The following is a 22,912-nucleotide window of genomic DNA, read 5'->3' as shown; positions in this document are numbered from 1 at the left end:
ATACTGTTATCGGTTCAGGTCTCCTCTGGTATTTTCAGTTACTCCCGTCCCTGTCATGGGTCAGACTTTCTCTATACGGTCTGACCTGTGTTGAGTGTTCATGTAGAGAAACACATGGCAGGCAATGAGCGACATGAAGGTTTTGATGTAGAGGATAGCTCAAACTCTCAGATGACTTTGTAAGGTAAAGGTGTCCCCTAGTGGTGGTTCTGTAGAGTGGTTGATGAGGCAGCTCAACAACAGGGCTATAGACAGCTATAATCCTGCTCTATGTTTGGGATCTGATTAGCTGTTACACTGAGCCTTGAACAAGGGGTCAGTCCCCCCAATACGCCCTCTCTCCATCTTTGTCAGACTGAATTATTGAATAGTAGTGATTGTGATAATGTTGCACACAGATCCAATGCCTGTGCCAAGTCATCCATCTATAGCGCACGTGCCAAGACCAGACTGGGCACATTGACTGTTTATGGCAGACTTTTTGTGCCAAATGGGATGGAAACACATATCATTTCATTTTTTTATTAGGTAAATTAGAAAGTATGTAACGATAAAATGCTTTTTTATGTGCACCACGTCAGTACACACATTTTCTTATTGGCAAGAAGCCAGTTGATGGAAACACACCACTGCTGGTAAAATGTGCATATTCTTTGGCCGAATATTCGCATGAAAATCTTCCAACAAATTGATGGAAACCTAGCTAGTGAGATAAGAAATCGGGAAAGCCAACCATCAATTTGACCACACCCTGGGATTAAAAAGCTTCCTGCCAAATCAGAATGCATTATTGAATTTTAACTAGTTAATATTACATTATTACATACCCTCTCCTTAGATCATGTGTGGACCCCGCCATATAGTCTCTCTGTCCCTGTATGCGCCTCTGGCAGGCCGACTGCTCTACAGGGGCAAAACCAGGCATGGTAATTCATATAGCCTACTATGTTGCCACCCGGTATTGCCAGCCCAAGAAAGAAGTTGGCCTAATAGTACGGATGTAGGATCTTAATATGATCACCCTGTTGCAGGAGAACTTTCCTGCAATGCAGGAAATGTAAAACTTCTAGTGTTTCAGGTTTAAAAATGCTTCTGAAGTTTGTAATTTCCCTTTGGAAAAATGGATCAACCACTACAAAAATGTACATGAATTATAATCCCCATAATAATTCCCATTTCCTGTTCCTGCAGGATTATTTTCCTACTGTAGCAAACTGGCTCAAATTAAGACCATACATCTGTAGTGCCAGTTACTGTTGGTGGGATCTACAATCCTGCAGCATTTTATCAAATTTGAGGAATCAGAAATGGCCGTTATAGTCCTAAATGGAGCGGCCATCTTGGAACGCATACGACTACTCCTTCACAAACTGTCTTTAGACTAGTACAGAGGCCGTGTCCGAAATCTGTCTCGCCTACTACTTACTGAAACTGCATAGGCTACTGTGTACTAATTGTAGTACATACTATTTACAACATACTGTTAAGTAAGAATGTGTTAAGACCGGTGGTGGGACCAAACTGTATCAGCATTTCAGGGTCCTAGCACAAGGCCAGAGCCCTACAATGTTCTTTTTTAGTCTTTAAAACTTGAATGTTTAGAGAGAGACATGAGGAAACAATGGTTTAATAACAAGAGAGAGGTAGATTCCCACAGCAGGTTCTGCTAGGCTGTATTCCATGTGTTTGAAACCAGAGTTGTTGTTGGTAAGCCGGGGGGTTGCGGATGGAGCTTGTGATGGGGATGCTTAAAGCCACCCTCCTTCATTTATGAATACCTTCAAAGACTGGGCCACCAACAAAAATGTTAATGGAACAAATGCATCCCATGACATTTTCACATGCAAATAATTTAAAAGATTTTACTGAGTTAAAGTTCATATGAGGAAATCAGTCAATTGAATTCATTAGGCCCTAATCTATGGATTTCACATGACTGGGAATACAGATATGCACCTGTTGGTCATAGATACTATTTTAAAAAATGGGCCTCACAATGGGCCTCGGGATCTCGTCACAGTATTTCTGTGCATTCAAATTGCCATCGATAAAATGCAATTTAGTTCGTTGTCCGTAGCTTATGCCTGGCCATACCATAACCCCACCGCCACCATGGGGCACTCTGTTCACAATGTTGACATCAGCAAACTGCTCACCCACACAACGCCATACACGTGGTCTGCGGTTGTGAGGCCGGTTGGATGTACTGTCAAATTCTTTAAAACGATTTTGGAGGCGGCTTATGCTAGAGAAATTAACATTACATTATTTGGCAACAGCTCTGGTGGACATTCCTGCAGTCAGCATGCCAACTGAACACTCCCTTAAAACATGAGACATCTGTGGCATTGTGTTGTGTGGCAAAACTGCACATTTTAGGGTGGCCTCTTATTGTCCCCAGCACAAGGTGCACCTGTGTAATGATCATGCTGTTTAATCAGCTTCTTAATATGCCACACCTGTCAGGTTGATGACTTATCTTGGCAAAGTAGAACTGTTCACTAACAGGTACGTAACATTTTTGCACAAAATTTGAGAGAAATACACTTTTTGTGCGTATGGAAAAAGTCTGGGATCTTTTATTTCAGCTCATGAAACATGGTACCAACACTTTACATGTTGCATTTCTATACATGGTCATTCATAGTCAATATACTGTGGTTGCACATAATGCAGACATAAGACTTTGTTTCTGACCTTACTGAAAATGGTTTTGAGCAGTTTGTTATCAAACTTGAAGAGATATCAGGTTTTTGCATGGGCTGCATCTCAATCCACGGCATCCACCTATGGCAGCCTTTCACATCTCCGGTATCCATACCATGTGATTCATCATAATATTCACTAGTCTAACACATATTCACTAGTCTAACCTCTTATATTGTTATCAGTTCATGTACAGTATATTTCCTTTCTCTTAGGTCTCCCTGTTGACAAAATGCATATAGAGTCAAACATTCAAAGTTAAAGGTCACATAAAGGTCCCTTTTATTTTAATATTTGCTGTCTATGATTTAGAACCACAGTAATACACTGTCACCATAGGAGAACCCTTTGAAGAACCCTATTTGGTTCCAGGTAGAACCCTTTTGGTTCCAGGTAGAACCCTTTTGAGTTTCATGTAGAACACTTTCCACAGTGGGTTCTACATGGAACCCAAAGGTTTTTTTTACCTGAAACCAAAAAGGGTTATCCTATGGGGACAGTCGAATAACCCTTTTGTAACCCTCTTCTGTAAGAGTGTACTCATTCTAGATATGTGGGTAGGACCTGCTTTGGTTTTCTTTCTACAAATAAAGATACAGTGAAGAACAAGTCATGGAATAGTTTGGTTTGGATGAAAGCTTTGGATATGGAAGATCCTCTTATGAACTGCAACCTAATTTTAATTTGCCTTTATGTAATAGTTAAATGCATAGCCAGACATAATGCATTAAGCATAGTTGGGTTGAAAACTTTTTTACACTTACAAAATAAACTTCTAAGAGATGTAATAGCAATACTTGTTGACCATCAGATCCACTGTTGATGTTGTGGCAGCACAGAGACATAGAATAGAAGATCAAGACTAGATATCAAATGTGAAACATTGATTGATAAATCAATTAATTAATACTTAATCATGGCTAGCAGTCATAGTTGTCTTGTCATGACAACTTTAGGAAAATTGGGTACACTAACAGTTTTAATCTGTTTACTTCTATACGTTGTTATAAACTGTGTTGAACTGATTTTCTATATATACTGATTTTCTATATGTTTTCTCCATAGTGGTCATTCCCTTTAATCCAGGCCATTGGTCAGTGACTATGTCTCTAATACAAAGGACAAAAATAGTATTGGCCAGACTTAAATGGGCTCTAGTCAACTACAAATGTCCTATTTTAACTATGGTATGTTAAGAAGGTGAAAATAATAATTATATTATTATTAATAATAATAATAATAATAATACTTGTGATTCCATTGGTACGTCCAATATACAGTAGATTCAGAAAGTATTCAGACCCCTTGACCTTTGCCACATTTTGTTACGTTACAGCCTTATTCTAAAATGGATTAAATCGTTTTTTTCCCTCAATCTACACACAATACCCGATAATGACAAAGCAAAAACAGGTTTTTATAAATTTGTGCTAATTTATAAATAATTAAAAACTGAAATATCACATTGACATAAGTATTCAGACCCTTTACTCAGTACTTTGTTGAAGAACCATTGGCAGCAATTACAGCCTCGAGTCTTCTTGGGTATGATGCTACAAGCTTGGCACACCTGTATTTGGGGAGTTTCTCCCATTCTTCTCTGCAGATCCTCTCAAGCTCTGTCAGATTGGATGGGGAGTGTCTCTGCACAGCTATTTTCAGGTCTCTCCAGAGATGTTCGATTGGGTTCAAGTCCGGGCTCTGGCTGGGCTACCCAAGGACATTCAGAGACTTGTCCCGAAGCCACTCCTGTGTTGTCTTGGCTGTGTGCTTAGGGTTGTTGTCCTGTTGGAAGGTGAACCTTCGCCAAGTCGGAGGTCCTGAGCGCTTTGGAGCAGGTTTTCATCAGGGATCTCTCAGTACTTTGCTCCGTTCATCTTTCCCTCGATCCTGACTCGTCTCCCTGCCACTAAAAAATATCCCCACAGCATGATGCTGCCACCACCATGCTTCACCGTAGGGATGGTGCCAGGTTTCCTCCAGACGTGACGCTTGGAATTCAGGCCAAAGCGTTCAATCTTGATTTCATCAGACCAGAGAATCTTGTTTCTCATGGTCTGAGAGTCTTTAGGTGCCTTTTGGCAAACTCCAAGCGGGCTGTCATGTGCCTTTTACTGAGGAGTGGCTTCCGTCTGGCCACTCTACCATAAAGGCCTGATTGGTGGAGTGCTGCAGAGATGGTTGTCCTTCTGGAAGGTTCTCCCATCTCCACAGAGGAACTCTGGAGCTCTGTCAGAGTGACTATCGGGTTCTTGGCCACCTTCCTGACTAAGGCCCTGACGGGCGGCCAGCTCTAGGAAGAGTCTTGGTGGTTCCAAACTTCTTCCATTTAATAATGATGGAGGCCACTGTGTTCTTGGGGACCTTCAATGCTGCAGAAATATTTTGGTACCCTTCCCCAGATCTGTGCCTTGACACAATCCTGTCTCGGAATTCTACAGACAATTCCTTCCACCTCATGGCTTGGTTTTTGCAATGACATGCATTGTCAACTGTGGGACCCTATATAGACAGGTGTGTGCCTTTCCAAATCATGTCCAATCAATTTAATTTACCACAGGTGGACTCCAATCAAGTTGTAGAAATCTCAAGGATGATAAATGGAAACAGGATGCACCTGAGCTCAATTTGAGTCTCATAGCAAAGGGTCTGAATATTTATGTAAATAAGGTATTTCTGTTTTTAATTTTTTTGTTTTTAAATTTGTAAAAATGTCTAAACTTGTTTTCGCTTTGTAATTATGGGGTATTGTATGTAGATTAATGAGGATAAATAATAATTAATTCAATTTTAGAATAAGGCTGTGACGTGGAAAAAGTAAAGAGGTCTGAATACTTTCCGAATGCACTGTAGTTATGTTTTCATGTTCTGAATGTTGTATTGTGGTCACCCTCAAGCATTTTTTCACCATAAGGTAATAACTTTTTCATCTCCAGATCATCCACAGTATTCTGATGCTCCTCTTTCCATGTTGTCGCCTCTACCACCAGCAGGAAGGCGTGAGGACCAGGGGCTGACTCTTGAAGACACCTCACGATCTCTCTTTCGATAAGTTTTGGAGTCTTCCCTGTGTCTAACAGTCCTGGTGTGTCCACCACATATATCCATCTGTTATCATGAACTCTTTCTTTAACACAACTCTCAGTCACCGAGTCAGCCTTTTCAATAGTTGTAAACATTTTTTGGCCCAGAATGGTGTTTCCACTAGCACTTTTACCCGCTCCAGTTTTTCCAATCATCACAATTCTAATGTCACGGCCTGCAAAATATAATACATTGTAAGTGATCAAATCACTCAAAACCAGTAAAACATTTCCAGGATTGAAAAACATAATCAACTGAAAAGTAACAGAATGTCACGGTTTCGGCCGAGGCTGCTCCTCCTCCTGGTTCGGGCAGGCTTCGGCGGTCGTCGCCCCCGGAGTACTAGCTGCCACCGATCTATGTTTCATGTTCGTTTGGTTTTGTCTTGATGTTGTACACCTGTGTCTTGTTAGTCCTCGTTAGTGTCCTATTTAGTTCTCGTTGGTTGTGTTTGTCTTTGTGTGTGATTGCTCCAGTGTTTTGGAGAGGTTGTTCGCACATGTTTGTGCGCCGTTTATTTTGACGCCTGTGTGCGCCGTGAGTTCGCCTTCGGGCTTATTGTGCTTATTTCTTTACGTGTAATTTACACTAAAGTCTTTTGGACTGAGCCTCTGCGTCCTGCGCCTTATTCATGCACCACACCCACCTTCAGCACCCCTTGACACAGAAATCAGTCAACTCTCACCTGCAGGCATAGAATTACCCATACTGTCTTGATAATGTTAAAAAGTGAAGGTGGAGAAACAGTGTTGTCCTACTATTTATTCACCAAGCTCTCTTAGAACCTCCCACTTGCTTCATATCTCTACAATATAGTATAGATAAGGAAAATGCAAAACGGTTCCTTTCAGATTTGCACATAACATATGTTGGAGATCTCCCTGTGGATCACAGCCATGATCGTTTGAAATCCAGGCAAGCGTCGTAGGAAGTGGATGTGCTGCATGGATGACTAAAGAAAAAAGTGCTGAAACTTTCACTGAACAGATACCGTTATTAATTAAACTATCAAGGGAAAAAGTCAGACTACTTGTAGTTACATGTTTTTTTACTGCTAACTGAAGCCTCAAAGTCGTCCCTTTTTTCTTTACAGGCTTTGTGCAAAGGTGGAAGAAGAGGAGGAACATGTCACAAAGTAAGTATTACTTTTTCTAAATGATTAAACCCTATACAATGTAATGTCAATTTATTTATATATTTATCTCCGTTTTTTTTTTTACATGACCGGTTAATGCCTTTCATAGATGATTTTCCCCTACATATCTCATGTTACTAAGTACTGTCATCAAATGCCCGTTTCTATCCAAGTACATTGTACCTCTTACTGTTTTATCAGGTCAAAGTGAGCAGGATAGTGAGGTGCCGGGTAGTGGAGCAGAGGTAGGAGAACCAGGACCAGAGAACAGTGAAAGCAGCCCCAGTTGATCATCGTCTTACTGGGACAGGCAGGCACCGTAAAGAGTGCAAGTGGCAACACATTCCTAGGGGAAGAAATGTTTAAATAATGTCGAAGCTCTGTACCAGTCAGGAGAAAGTGTCAGATAAAAAAAGATGCAGTTTTTAACAACAGAGGTTAGGGTCATTGATACCCATGACTTCTTTGATAAACATGTTGAAAAAGATAAACAGCTTACATGTTGCAGTAATTACTGTGAGACTGGGACTTGTGTTTACTTGTTGGTGATTAAAATTGGCTGATTCACAGAGGGCCAGAGAGGGACATTAAATGAATTGGAAGAAGCCTTTAAAATTAAAGGCAAAGATAAAACTAGTGTCCTCTTTACTCATGGAGAGGACCTGAAAAATATGAACATAGAGATGTTCATCCAGTCAGACCCTCACCTTAAAGAGATAGTTGAACTGTGTGGGGACAGGTACCATGTGTTCGAAAACGGAGATGAAGGCCATCAGCAGGAAGTGAAGATGATGGAGAAGATCTCCAGATTGCCAGGCATTGATCAAATGTTCCCTGATTTAAAGGAGTGGCTCACTGGTTTCCAGAAGTGGATAGCAATTCATGCTGATTATGGGTGCACGCTGACTTAAGTTTGATGAAAAATATGAAAGTGCCACCAATGAATGTTTTAGGTCACTGGATTATTATCCTAAAAAGAAGATCATTGTATGAACAATAAATCAACTTACAACATTTTAAATTGATCTTCTTTCATAAACCTTGTGCTTTTAACTTTCCAGTTATATGAATAACTGCATTTGTTCTAGATTCCTGTTTTTTTCACTGTATTTAGCCACTGACAGATATTGAGATGTACAGTTGAAGTCGGAAGTTTACATACACCTTAGCCAAATACAATTAAACACAGTTTTTCACAATTCCTGACATTTAATCCTAGTAAAAATTCCCTGTCTTAGGTCAGTTAGGATCAACACTTTATTTTAAGAATGTGAAATGTCAGAATAATAGTAGAGAGAATGATTTATTTCAGCTTTAATTTATTTCATCACATTCCCAGTGGGTCAGAAGTTTACATACACTCAATTAGTATTTGGTAGCATTGCCTTTAAATTGTTTAACTTGGGTCAAACGTTTCGGGTAGCCTTACACAAGCTTCCCACAATAAGTTGGGGGAATTTTGGCCCATTCATCCTGACAGAGCTGGTGTAACTGAGTCAGGTTTGTAGGCCTCCTTGCTCGCACACGCTTTTTCAGTTCTGCCCACACATTTTCTATAGGATTGAGGTCAGGGCTTTGTGATGGCCACTCCAATACCTTGACTTTGTTGTCCTTAAGCCATTTTGCTTTGGAAGTATGCTTGGGTTCATTGTCCATTTTGAAGACCCATTTGCGACCAAGATTTAACTTCCTGACTGAAGTCTTGAAATGTTGCTTCAATATATCCACATAATTTTCCTTCCTCATGATGCCACCTATTTTGTGAAGTGCACCAGTCCCTCCTGCAGCAAAGCACCCCCACAGCATGATGCTGCCACCCCCGTGCTTCACGGTTGGGATGGTGTTCTTCGGCTTGCAAGCAACCCCCTTTTTCCTCCAAACATAATGATGGTCATTATGGCCAAACAGTTATATATTTGTTTCATCAGACCAGAGGACATTTCTCCAAAAAGTACCATCTTTGTCCCCATGTGCAGTTGTAAACCATAGTCTGGCTTTTTTATGGCGGTTTTGAAGCAGTGGTTTCTTCGTTGCTGAGCGGCCTTTCAGGTTATGTCGATATAGGACTCGTTTTACTGTGGATATAGATACTTTTGTACCTGTTTCCTCCAGCATCTTCACAAGGTCCTTTGCTGTTGTTCTGGGATTGATTTGCACTTTTCGCACCAAAGTACGTTCATCTCTAGGAGACAGAACACGTCTCCTTCCTGAGTGGTATGACGGCTGCGTGGTCCCATGGTGTTTATACTTGTGTACTATTGTTTGTACAGATGAACATGGTACCTTCAGGCATTTGGAAATTGCACCCAAGAATGAACCAGACTTGTGGAGGTTTCCAAAAAAATTTCTGAGGTCTTGGCTGATTTCTTTTGATTTTCCCATGATGTCAAGCAAAGAGGCACTGAGTTTGAAGGTAGGCCTTGAAATTCATCCACAGGTACACCTCCAATTGACTCAAATGATGTCAATTAGCCTATCAGAAGATTCTAAAGCCATGACATCATTTTCTGTAATTTTCCAAGCTGTTTAAAGGCACAGTCACCTTAGTGTATGTAAACTTCTGACCCACTGGAACTGTGATACAGTGAATTAATCTGTCTGTAAATAATTGTTGGAAAAATTACTTGTGTCATGCACATTTTAGTCATTTAGCAGACACTCTTATCCGGAGCGATTTACAGTGATTGCATAATTTTTTTTAAATACTGGTCCCCCGTGGGAATCGAACCCACAACCCTGGCATTGCAAGCGCTATGCTCTACCAACTGAGCTACACGGGACTATGCACAAAGTAGATGTCCTTACCGACTTGACAAAACTATAGTTTGTTAACAAGAAATTTGTTGAGTGGTTGAAAAACAAGTTTTAATGACTCCAACCTAAGTGTATGTAAACTTCCGACTTCAACTGTATGCTTAGTATACTTATTTGACCTGAAATGTTCACATTTTGTGACTTTGATTGCTCTTTTTATTTTTTAAATCTGAAATTATGTTTTTGGTGTAAGAAAACAACATTATTGTGCTCAGAGAATCCATGTTTAATTACTGCAATCAATAATTCAATGTTGATAGTGGAAACAACAAGATACTCACAAATGACTGTGGCCTGCTGATAAATGACACAAGAATTAGCTACATTTGTTAGAAAAGGAAATAAAATGCTAACATTCATTGTAAATATGAAGTTTCATGGTAAGCCTGAGGATGCAGTGACACTGTCCATAAATCTCTTATGTCCCTTATATATATATATATATTCTTTTTTTACTTCACATGTGATCACGTTTTCACATGGGTAGTTTCATGTTATCACATGTTGATTTACATGTTGTCACATGTTATCACATTCACTTCACACAAGATCACGTGATCACATGAAAAGGTGTTTTTTTCCGTTACGGGTGTGACGCAGGCATGCAAATAATCTGTATGGCGCTTGATCATGTTAAAATCTTTGATAGCAATATTATCAGGCAGTTGAGTCTTTGTTTCAGTATTGATCATTTATACAAATCAAATGTGGTTTAAAAAGTACTTTTGAAATGGATGTCCTGACGATTTATGACAAGACAATGAGAATGTATAGCAGCAGGGGTGCAACTTTGGTTTTAGAAGTGGGGGGACAACATATCATTATTTATTTTTTTATCCAGTCAAATAAACACTCCAAACAGCCTACCCGACCGCTCAGAGATATCCGCATGGTCCTAAAGCACACCGTGCCCGGTTTTGTATCAAATTCCAATTATAAAACTGGAGGGGACAAAAATGCAATTTCAGGAATGTGGGGGGGGACATGTCCCCCCATCCCCAGTGAAAGTTGCGCCCCTGTATAGTAGCATCATATAAAGCTAATAGGCAATATTTCCACTTTACAGGGCAGGGAAAGCAAACATGAAGAATGTATTCACCAATAGAAAATGGTGAACAACACAATTTGATTTAGCCATTAGCTCAATATCTCTGAGGACTTTATAAGGTAAAGGTGACCCCCTAGAGGTGGTTTTGTAGTGTGGTTGATGAGTCAGCTCACAGCGCTAAAGACTGCTATATTGCTTTATGTTGGGCATCTGATTTAATCTGATTTTTACTTTCTTGTATTTATTTTACCTTTATTTTACCCAGCAGGCCAATTAAGAACACATTCCTATTGACATATGCAGCCTGGCAAGACAGCCTGGTCTCATAGACTAGACGTAACATAGTAAACGGAAATCTGGTACACTCAAATTAGTATGATATGTTACGTTTGATATGGTTACATCAGACCAAAGGCTACTTAAGGCAAAAACGAAGGTAGGTCTGGGTTGATGGGTGGGCGTATAATGTGAATGTCTAGCAGCCCAAAGGTTGTGTGTTAGAGTCTCATCACAGATAATTTTAGCTAACTAGCAACTTTACAACTACTTATTACTTTTTAGCTAACTTGCAACTACTTAGCATGTTAGCTAACACTTCCCGTAACCTTACACCTTTTAGCTAACCCTTCCCCCTAACCTTAACCCTTCAACCTAACTCCTAAACTTAACACTGACCTTAACCCTAACCCTAACCGCTAGCATAGTTAACGTTAGCCAGCTAGCTAATGTTAGCATTAGCAACCTAGCTAACGTTAGCCACAACAAATTTGAATTCGTCAAACACACTATATATATACAAAAGTATGTGGACACCCCTTCAAATTACTGGATTCGGCTATTTTAGCCATACCCGTTGTTGACAGGTTTATAAAATTCAGCACACAGCCAAGCAATCTCCATAGACAAACATTTGCAGTAGAATGGCATTACTGAAGAGCTCAGTGACTTTCAATGTAGCACTTTCATAGGATGCCACCTTTCCAACAAGTCAGTTTGTCAAATTTCTGCCCTGCTAGAGCTGGCCCGGTCAACCAAGTGCTGTTATTGTGAAATGGAAACGTCTAGGAGCAACAACGGCTCAGCCACGATGTGGTAGAACACACAAGCTCACAGAACGGGACCGCCGAGTGCTGAAGCGCATAGCGCATAAAAATTGTCTGTCCTCTTTTGCAACACTCACTACCAAGTTCCAAACTGCCTGTGGAAGCAACGTCAGCACAATAACCGTTCGTCAGGAGCTTCATGAAATGGGTTTCCATGTCCGAGCAGCCACACACAAGCCTAAGATCACCATGTGCAATGCCAAGCGTCGGCTGGTGTGGACTCTGGAGCAGTGGAAACGCCTTTGGATGAATCACGCTTCACCGTCTGGCAGTCCGATGGACGAATCTGTGTTCGGCAGATGCCAGGAGAACACTACCTGCCCCAATGCATAGCACCAACTGTAAAGTTTGGTGGAGGAGTAATAATGGTCTGGGGCTGTTTTTCATGGTTCAGGCTAGGCCCCTTAGTTCCAGTGAAGGGAAATCTTAATGCTACAGCATATAATGACATTCTATATGATTCTGTGCGTCCAACTTTGTGGCAACAGTTTGGGGAAGGCCCTCAGCATGACAATGCCCCCGTGCACAAAGCGAGGTCCATACAGAAATGGTTTGTCGAGATCAGTGTTGAAGAACTTGACTGGCCTGCACAGAGCCCTGACCTTAACCCCATCGAACACCTGCGTGCCGGGCCTAATCGCCCAACATCAGTGCCCGACCTCACTAATGCTTTTGTGGCTGAATGGAAGCAAGTCCCTGCAGTAATGTTCCAACATCTAGTGGAAAGCCTTCCCAGATGAGTGGAGGCTATAATGGCAGCAAAGGGGGGACCAACTCCATATTAATGCCCATGATTTTGGAATGAGATGTTCAACAAGCAGGTGTCCACATACGTTTGGTCATGTAGTGTATGTCAAGTGAGGAGACGACTGTGAGAGGATGGTATGTACCAGCTAGTGGAGGGAGAGATGGGGAGGATGTCTTCATCTGACATCGAGGATAGACACATCTTCCCTGTCTCTCCTCCTTCTCCTGGTAAGCAGCAGTACGTCCCTCACTCATGCTTGAGTATCAGCTGGTGAAGGGAGAGATATTGAGGATGTGTTCATTCAACGCCCATTATAGATACATCTTCCCTGTCTCTTCTTCCAGCAGCTCAGGAAATGTACACTAACCCTATCAACACCAGGTAGAATTCTCAGGAATTGTTATAATTTATGAATTGTTATTAGTTTAACTAATGGTGTGCTCTGTTAAAATGTGGAAATAGAATGTTCTGAATAACAGACACGGTTCAAAGTCAATGGATTAGTATTTAGAATTCTCTTATATAATTTAAGGCTTTGAAGCCCACTGGTGTCTCCCATCCTACTTACACTGGGCACACACATAGTTTATACAATAGAACAGTGCAAAAAATTCATCCCATCAACACCAGTGGGCTTCCCATGGGAAGGGGTAACAGTAATTACATGGATAGTTCACCCAAATGTCCTTTGGACAAGGTATGACAGCAGTCCATGCTTTGTTTTTGTTTGCCTGGTCAATGTTTTAAAATGCCCACGTTTTAGCATTTTTGGCACATCCAATTCAAGTCAATGGTACTTACAGTATTTTAGAATGAATGGGGTTTTGTAGGCTGTTGTTCTATGCTTCATGTTCTCTGTTGCAACTTGTAATAAACCAGATTTTTTGATTTACTTTATCTGTACTGCTCTTCTCTGTTGTTCATCTTCACTTTACTTTAAATACAGAATTTAATAGCAGAGTATCTCAATGTCATTTGGGGAGTGTAGCTGTTTTAATGCTGATTTAGCTGGTTTAATGTAGCCCCATATAAGGTCCGTGTGGCAGCCTGCATCTGGCCCACCCCTGGACTGGGGACCTAGGCGGAAACTCAGCCATATCTTTGTGCAATATGTGGGCCAGACCTGAGCCGCACCTTTCCAATCTGATGGTGTACAGTGTGTGGGCCAGACCTGTGCAACACCTTTCTAATCTGATGGTGTACCGTGTGTGGGCCAGACCTGTGCCACACCTTTCTAATCTGATGGTGTACCGTGTGTGGACCTGTGCCACACCTTTCTAATCTGATGGTGTACCGTGTGTGGGCCAGACCTGTGCCATACCTTTCTAATCTGATGGTGTATAGTGTGTGGGCCAGACCTGTGCCGGATCTTTTTAATCTGATAGTGAGGCAGTATGTATGCCAGTTTTGGGCTGGGGACCCAGGAATATACTGGGCCAGAAAAACACAAAGTATGTGGCCCACAGCTGGCCCGGGACTAATTTTGCTATCTGGGCTAGCCTACCCACGTTGTCTCCTACTGTTGACTTCCCTGACATACAGTGGGGGAAAAAAGTATTTAGTCAGCCACCAATTGTGCAAGTTCTCCCACTTAAAAAGATGAGAGAGGCCTGTAATTTTCATCATAGGTACACGTCAACTATGACAGACAAAATGAGAAAAAAATTCCAGAAAATCACATTTTAGGATTTTTAATGAATTTATTTGCAAATGATGGTGGAAAATAAGTATTTGGTCAATAACAAAAGTTTCTCAATACTTTGTTATATACCCTTTGTTGGCAATGACACAGGTCAAACGTTTTCTGTAAGTCTTCACAAGGTTTTCACACACTGTTGCTGGTATTTTGGCCCATTCCTCCATGCAGATCTCCTCTAGAGCAGTGATGTTTTGGGGCTGTCGCTGGGCAACACGGACTTTCAACTCCCTCCAAAGATGTTCTATGGGGTTGAGATCTGGAGACTGGCTAGGCCACTCCAGGACCTTGAAATGCTTCTTACGAAGCCACTCCTTCGTTGCCCGGGCGGTGTGTTTGGGATCATTGTCATGCTGAAAGACCCAGCCACGTTTCAGCTTCAATGCCCTTGCTGATGGAAGGAGGTTTTCACTCAAAATCTCACGATACATGGCCCCATTCATTCTTTCCTTTACACGGATCAGTTGTCCTGGTCCCTTTGCAGAAAAAACAGCCCCAAAGCATGATGTTTCCACACCCATGCTTCACAGTAGGTATGGTGTTCTTTGGGTGCAACTCAGCATTCTTTATCCTCCAAACACGACGAGGTTGAGTTTTTACCAAAAAGTTCTATTTTGGTTTCATCTGACCATATGACATTCTCCCAATCCTCTTCTGGATCATCCAAATGCACTCTAGCAAACTTCAGACGGGCCTGGACATGTACTGGCTTAAGCAGGGGGACACGTCTGGCACTGTAGGATTTTAGTCCCTGGCGGCGTAGTGTGTTACTGATGGTAGGCTTTGTTACTTTGGTCCCAGCTCTCTGCAGGTCATTCACTAGGTCCCCCTGTGTGGTTCTGGGATTTTTGTTCACTGTTCTTGTGATCATTTTGACCCCTCGGGGTGAGATCTTGCGTGGAGCCCCAGATCGAGGGGAGATTATCAGTGGTCTTGTATGTCTTCCATTTCCTAATAATTGCTCCCACAGTTGATTTCTTCAAACCAAGCTGCTTACCTATTGCAGATTCAGTCTTCCCAGCCTGGTGCAGGTCTACAATTTTGTTTCTGGTGTCCTTTGACAGCTCTTTGGTCTTGGCCATAGTGGAGTTTGGAGTGTGACTGTTTGAGGTTGTGGACAGGTGTCTTTTATACTGATAACAAGTTCAAACAGGTGCCATTAATACAGGTAACGCAGTGGAGGACAGAGGAGCCTCTTAAAGAAGAAGTTACAGGTCTGTGAGAGCCAGAAATCTTGCTTGTTTGTAGGTGACCAAATACTTATTTTCCACCATAATTTGCAAATAAATTCATAAAAAATCCTACAATGTGATTTTCTGGAATTTTTTTCTCATTTTGTCTGTCATAGTTGACGTGTACCTATGATGAAAAGTACAGGCCTCTCATCTTTTTAAGTGGGAGAACTTGCACAATTGGTGGCTGACTAAATACTTTTTTTCCCCACTGTAGCTTCTCTTCTGCTATTAAGGAGAAGAGAAGCACTTAAACATATTAGGAGCAAAGCATCTTCCTCCTCCATGTTTGCTAGTTTTTGCCAATGATAGAATGTGAATGTCATTCACTGTCGTGTTACAATACAATGCTCATGATGTCCCATTGTGTTTATACTTTTTCATAACGAAAACGACAAGTTTGATGTCGGCCGACAAATGAATGTTCATGATGTCACTGCAACAATTTTTTACAGCCTTAACACTTCAATTTACAATTCATTTCAACATAAAATGTTATTCTGTAACAAATTGAGTTAGCCCAGTAGGGTTAACTTCATCAGTGAGTTTCTTGTGGTTTCCACTATAAAGATTGGTTTATTGATTAGTGTAATTAAACATGGATTCTCACAGCACAAGTTGTTATCTTACACCAGAAACAAGAATAAAGCAAGTCACAAAATGTGAAAATGTTGGGTCAAGAAAGTATACTAAGCATACATCTTTATATCTGTAAGTATATGTATACAGTAAAACAGAAAACTAGAACAAATGCAGACTTATTCATTTAATGGAACAATTTGTATCAAAGACAACAATTCAATTATAAATGTTTTATATCTAAACTCAGCAGAAAAAAAAACGTCCCTTTTTTCAGGACCCTGTCTTTCAAAGATAATTTGTAAAAATCTAAATAACTTCACAAATCTAAAGGGTTTAAACACTGTTTCCCATGCTTGTTCAATGCACCATAAACAATTAATGAATATGCACCTGTGGAACGGTTGTTAAGACACTAAAAGCTTACAGACAGTAGGCAGTTAAGGTCACAGTTATGAAAACTTAGGACACTAAAGAGGCCTTTCTACTGACTCTGAAAAACACCAAAAGAAAGATGCCCAGGGTCCCTGCTCATCTGCGTGAACGTGCCTTAGGCATGCTGCAAGGAGGCATGAGGACTGCAGATGTTGCCAGGGCAATAAATTGCAATGTCTGTACTGTGAGACGCCTAAGACAGAGCTACAGGGAGACAGGACGGACAGCTGATCATCCTCGCAGTGGCAGACCACGTGTAACAACACCTGCACAGGATCGGGTACATCCGAACATCACACCTGCGGGACAGGTACAGGATGGCAACAACAACTGCCCGAGTTACATCAGGAACGCACAATCCCTCCATCAGTGCTCAGACTGTCCACAATAGGCTGAGAGAGGCTTGACTGAGGGCTTGTAGGCCTGTTGTAAGTCAGGTCCTCACCAGACATCACCGGCAACAACGTCGCCTATGGGCACAAACCCACCGTCGCTGGACCAGACAGGACTGATAAAAAAAAGTGCTCTTCACTGACGAGTCGCGGTTTTGTCTCACCATGGGTGATGGTCGGATTCGCGTTTATCGTCGAAGGAATGAGCGTTACACCAAGGCCTGTACAATGGAGCGGGATCGATTTGGAGGTGGCGGGTCCGTCATGGTTTGGGGCGGTGTGTCACAGCATCATTGGACTGAGCTTGTTGTCATTGCAGGCAATCTCAACGCTGTGCATTACAGGGGAGACATCCTCCTCCCTCATGTGGTACCCTTCCTGCAGGCTCATCCTGACATGACCCTCCAGCATGACAATGCCACCAGCCATACTGCTCGTTCTTTGCGTGATTTCCTGCAAGACAGGAATGTCAGTGTTCTGCCATGGCCAGCGAAGAGCCTGGATCTCAATCCCATTAAGCACGTCTGGGACCTGTTGGATCGGAGGGTGAGGGCTAGGGCCATTGCCCCCATAAACGTCCGGGAACTTGCAGGTGCCTTGGTGGAAGAGTGGGGTAACATCTCACAGCAAGAACTGGCAAATCTGGTGCAGTCTATGAGGAGGAGATGCACCACAGTACTTAATGCAGCTGGTGGCCACACCAGGTACTGACTGTTACTTTTGATTTTGACCCCCCCTTTGTTCAGGGACACATTATTCAATTTCTGTTAATCACATGTCTGTGGAACTTGTTCCGTTTATGTCTCAGTTGTTGAATCTTGTTATGTTCATACAAATATTTACACGTTAAGTTTGCTGAAAATAAACGCAGTTGACAGTGAGAGGACGTTTCTTTTTTTGCTGAGTTTATTATCTCAGGCAATAATCTTTCATGTTTTTTAAGGACATAATAATCATGTGAATGTAAAAACAACCATTGGGGATGCTTAATTAATCTTTGTAAATATTATAAAACCGGTTTTGCTATTTAGCAGACACTTACCCAAAGTGACTTACGACAGTGAGTGCATACAATTTCATTTTGGTGGCCCCAGTGGGATTAAAACACACAACCCACAACCCTATCATTGCTAGTTCCTTTTTGACCAGCTCTGAAAAACAGATGACCATTTTGAACTTTCTTTTGTTCCATCTCCTGTAAATCAGGGAACACTCAATTATAACCTGGAATTAAGCAGATTTTTTTCCCATCAGCTCTATCACCTGATGCCAATCTGTGCTAGTGTTGTTAAACACAATGTACCTGTTCTCACAAATCATAGAGTGCATTCGGAAAGTATTCAGAGCCGTTGACTTTTTCCACATTTTGTTACGTACATCCTTATTCTAAAATGGATTTAATAGTTTTTTCTCCTCATCAATCTACATACAATACCCCATAATGAGAAAGCAAAAAGAGGTGTTTAGAAATGTTTGCACATTTATAAAAAATTAAAACTTAAATATCACATCCTGACTAGACTCCCAGTCCCTGCTCCTGGAAAACATCCCAGTAGAAGGAATTGTCCGTAGCACTCCGAGACAGAATTGTGTCGAGGCACAGCTCTGGGGAAGGGTACCAAAACATTTCTGCAGCATTGAAGGTCCCCAAGAACACAGTGGCCTCCATCATAATTAAATGGAAGAAGTTTGGAACCACCAAGACTCAGCTGGCCGCCCGGCCAAACTAAGCAATCAGGGGAGAAGGGCCTTGGTCAGGAAGGTGACCAACAACCCGATGGTCACTCTGACAGAGCTCTAGAGTTCCTCTGTGGAGATGGGAGAACCTTCCAGAAGGACAACCATCTCTGCAGCACTCCACCAATCAGGCCTTTATGGTAGAGTGGCCAGACGGAAGCCACTCCTCAGTAAAAGGCACATGACAGCCCACTTAGCACCTAAAGACTCTCAGACCATAAGAAACAAGATTCTCTGGTCTGATGAAACCAAGATTAAACTCTTTGGCCTGAATGCCAAGCGTCACGTCTCGAGGAATCCTGGCACTATCCCTACGGTGAAGCATGGTGGTGGCATCATCATGCTGTGGGGATGTTTTTCAGCAGCAGGGACTTGGAGACTAGTCAGGATTGAGGCAAAGATGAACAGAGCAAAGTACAGAGAGATCCTTGATGAAAACCTGCTCCAGAGCGCTCAGGATCTCAGACTGGGGCGAAGGTTCACCTTCCAACAGCACAATGACCCTAAGCACACAGCCAAGACAATGCAGGCGTGGCTTCGGGAAAGTCTCTGAATGTCTTTGAGTGGCCCAGCCAGAGCCCGGACTTGAACCGGATCGAACATCTCTGGAGAGACCTGAAAATAGCTGTGCAGTAAAGCTCCCATTCAACCTGACAGAGCATGAGAGGATCTGCAGAGTAGAATGGGAGAAACTTCCCAAATACAGGTGTGCTAAGCTTGTAGCTTCATACCCAAGAAGACTCGAGGCTGTAATCGCTACCAAAGGTGCTTCAACATAATACTGAGTAAAGGGTCTGAATACTTATGTAAATGTTATATTTCCATTTTTTATTAGTAATAAATTAGCAACATTTCTAAAAACCTGTTTTTAATTTGTCATTATGGGGAATTGTGAGTAGATTGATGAGGGGAAAAAACGATTTAATCAATTTTGGAATAAGGCTGTAACCTAACAAAATGCGGAAAAAGTCAAGGGGTCTGAATACCTTCCGAAGGCACTGTAGATTATCTTCCACATGTCACAGTGAATCATGCAGGGTATACTTGAAAAATAAACTTTTAAAAATATACTAACACAGTGTGCAGTAAATGACGCTTACATTTTTGTACAGTAAATATCTTTGATCTCTCAAATAATAACTTGTCATAATTCAAACAAACCTGCAATAGCAATATTTGCAGTGTCTTCATACAAAGTATGTCCTACTGCAGTTTGCACACGTTTCTTATTCTGGATGTGTTTACGGGTCTGTGAGGGAAGTTTACCTCGTAGTAAAAGTGTATTGTTTAACTGTGATTGAATCTTGGCCCAAGGTTAAGAATAGGCCTACATTAACTGTTACTAGAGAATCTGAAAAGGTCTCAAATTTGACTACTAACCCCAAAATCCATGTTTGTCAGCAAACAGGAACTGAAAGTAAAAGAAAGATGACTGAACTGATGAATGACTGGCTATGGACAAGGGTATCACATGAGCCCTTTATCAACTCATTACCAAAGCTCGTACTTTTTATCTCTCGTGATCATAGCATCAGATCGAACCCTGAGTGACTTGAAGCAGATGAGTTCCTTGTTTTGTACATGAAATCTGAAATGTGTGCTCAATGTTCACACAAACACAGAGGGGGTAATTTGTTCCATTCTAATATAACAGATTCTAATATAACAGATAGACCTAAATGTAGCAGAGAGCACACCTCAAAATTGGTTTAAAATTGTTTAAAAATGAACAAACTCAAAAAGGATTAGATTTATATGTGTAATTATCCATAAATTAATGTAAATAAATTATACTCTTAATATAAACAGAAGTCTTATTTCAGAGCACACAGTAAGGTTTCAAATGACACCAAAGACACGGGTGATTTCCATAGTAATAGATACAATGATATATAACGAATTGGCCTGCAATATGTCAGCTCATACAATAATCATACGATCAATAACCTCTTCCCCAGGCTCAATTGCTACCGCATATAGAGCCTGGTAACACTGCGCAACAGACGTCAGATGAACTAGTGGATACCATTTTTAGGACTACGTGCAGTTTGAAGGAAGTTGCTAACTACCGTTTGAGCAATGAAAGTTGTTACCATAGATTTCCAGTCATAGTGCTAACGCTAGTTAGCATTGGCTTGCGAAAATACCTCTAACTTCCTTCTAACTGGACACAGAGACATAAAAATGATTGCCAAAATCCCAAAGTATCCCTTTAAAATTGAAGTGAGAGAGAAAACTAGCCTGCTTTAGCTGTTTAGATGGGACTTTAAAAAATGCAGAAAATCGACAATCAAAATAAACATTCTATCACAGCGCCCATATTATTTTTGGGAAGCTAAATTAATTCTGAGTAAATGTAAAAGTGTTTGAGGCTATTTTGCTAATTCACCTTTAGCAGAGATGCCTGTAGCCATGGTGAGACTGGTCACCACTTGTCGAAACGTGGTGCACAGCAATTGAGATCAAAATAAAAATAAATAATATGCCATTTAGCAGACGCTTTTATCCAAAGCGACTTACAGTCGTGCGTGCATACATTTTTGTGTATGGGTGGTCCCGGGGATCGAACCCACTACCTTGGCGTTACAAGCGCCGTGCTCTACCAGCTGAGCTACAGAGGATCAAGGTAAAACACAGGTTTTAACAAAACAGCAATGCTGATTACACAGCCGCTGGTCTTACACCAAAAATACACTTTTAAATAAGTGAATGCGATGAACTGTGGTATGGATTTATGGTAAGCCTATCAGATGTGTTATCTCAATGTGCGTGTACATGTATCAGATTGGATACACAAACTGATTAGAAGTGATTAGAAGCTGTTGGGTTACTCAAATTAGGGCCGTCAAATTGTGTGCCTCATGAAAGCATCATGTCAGAAGGTGATTCAGAGGTCACAGCAACCAATGGGTAACAAAAACTAAAGATATGCCTACTCTATTTCAATTATCTGATAGCTACAAGAATGCTCAGCTCTAAACTAAAAACACATACAGTCCCTATTGAGCCTTAGACCAAAAATTCTGAAAGCAAAGACACTTGTTTTCTGTTGCTAGAATATTTAGCACTGAAAATAGGGGATGGATAGCCATGAAAAAAGAGAGGACAATGGTTTCTCCACCCTTGTTCCTCTCTCTGATATGCTGAGTGTATTTATTTAGTATGTATTATTTGTTAAGTCTTTTGATGGGAGCCTGTTATTAGTCACTCTGCTGCAGCCCTGATGGAACCGATCATCTACATATTAACATGTTAAATATTGTGAATACAATATCAATAGAAAGGTTTAAGGGTTATCTCATGAAAACATTGAGGTTGGAGTGCTCCTAGGATGCAGTATTACTACAATTAAGTTAGGAATTAAAATATAACATTGGAGCATAATACAACTCATTTGATCGATATATCATTATTTATATAAGATTGTTCATATTTGTGAAGTTCATATGCTATATAAGAGACTGTTAGATTGTTAATATTTGTGAAATTCATATGCTATATAAGAGACAGTTAGATTGTTAATAGTTGCTGAGGTTTTCCCTGGTATTCCATCGGGCTCTGAGTTCAGGACATCCCGATCATGACACACACCCTCACACACCTTGAGAAAGCCAGTGACCCAGTTATCAGCAGGATGAACACAATCAATAAATGCAATAGAAGTATAAACATTCTCTGTGATGAAATAGTTCTTACCTTATGGTGAACAAATGCTTGAGGGTGACTACAATACAACATTTTATTTAACCTTTATTTAACTAGGCAAGTCAGTTAAGAACAAATTCTTAGTTACAATGACGGCCTACCAAAAGTCAAAAGGCCTCCTGCGGGGACGGAGGTTGGGATTTAAAAAATATATATAGGACAAAACACACATCACGACAAGAGAGACACCACAACACTACATAAAGAGAGGCCTAAGACATCAACATAGCATGGCAGCAATACGACAACACAGCATGGTAGCAACACCACATGACAACAACATGGTAGCAACACAACATGGCAGCAGCACAACATGGCAGCAGCACTAAACATGGTACAAACATTATTGGGCACAGACAACAGCAGAAGGCAAGAAGATAGAGACAACAATACATCACGCTAAGCAGCCACAACTGTCAGTAAGAGTGTCCATGATTGAGTCTTTGAATGAAGAGATGGAGATAAAACTCTCCAGTTTGAGTGTTTTTGCAGGTCGTT

General features: G+C 41.1%; 1 protein-coding gene and 1 pseudogene across 1 annotated transcript in view; one reads left to right on the top strand and one right to left on the bottom strand.

Moving 5' to 3' along the window:
- Positions 1-6,503, bottom strand: part of LOC121563047 (GTPase IMAP family member 7) — a 63,377-nt gene extending 56,874 nt beyond the window's left edge. Inside the window, exons 1-2 of the mRNA XM_045215806.1 lie at positions 6,476-6,503; positions 5,685-5,965 (exon numbers count right to left, since the gene is read on the bottom strand). Of these exons, the coding sequence (XP_045071741.1) occupies positions 5,685-5,965; positions 6,476-6,497 (303 nt within the window). The 5' untranslated portion in view covers positions 6,498-6,503. The remainder of the gene's footprint in view (positions 1-5,684; positions 5,966-6,475) is intronic.
- Positions 6,504-7,596: 1,093 nt separating this feature from the next.
- LOC123484977 overlaps positions 7,597-22,912 on the top strand; it is a 54,895-nt pseudogene continuing 39,579 nt past the window's right edge.

Source organism: Coregonus clupeaformis, unplaced genomic scaffold (genome assembly GCF_020615455.1).
Source record: "Coregonus clupeaformis isolate EN_2021a unplaced genomic scaffold, ASM2061545v1 scaf0522, whole genome shotgun sequence".
Taxonomy (NCBI): domain Eukaryota; kingdom Metazoa; phylum Chordata; class Actinopteri; order Salmoniformes; family Salmonidae; genus Coregonus; species Coregonus clupeaformis.
The sequence above is the reverse complement of the archived record's forward strand: the minus strand, read 5'-3'. Positions and strand labels throughout refer to the sequence as shown.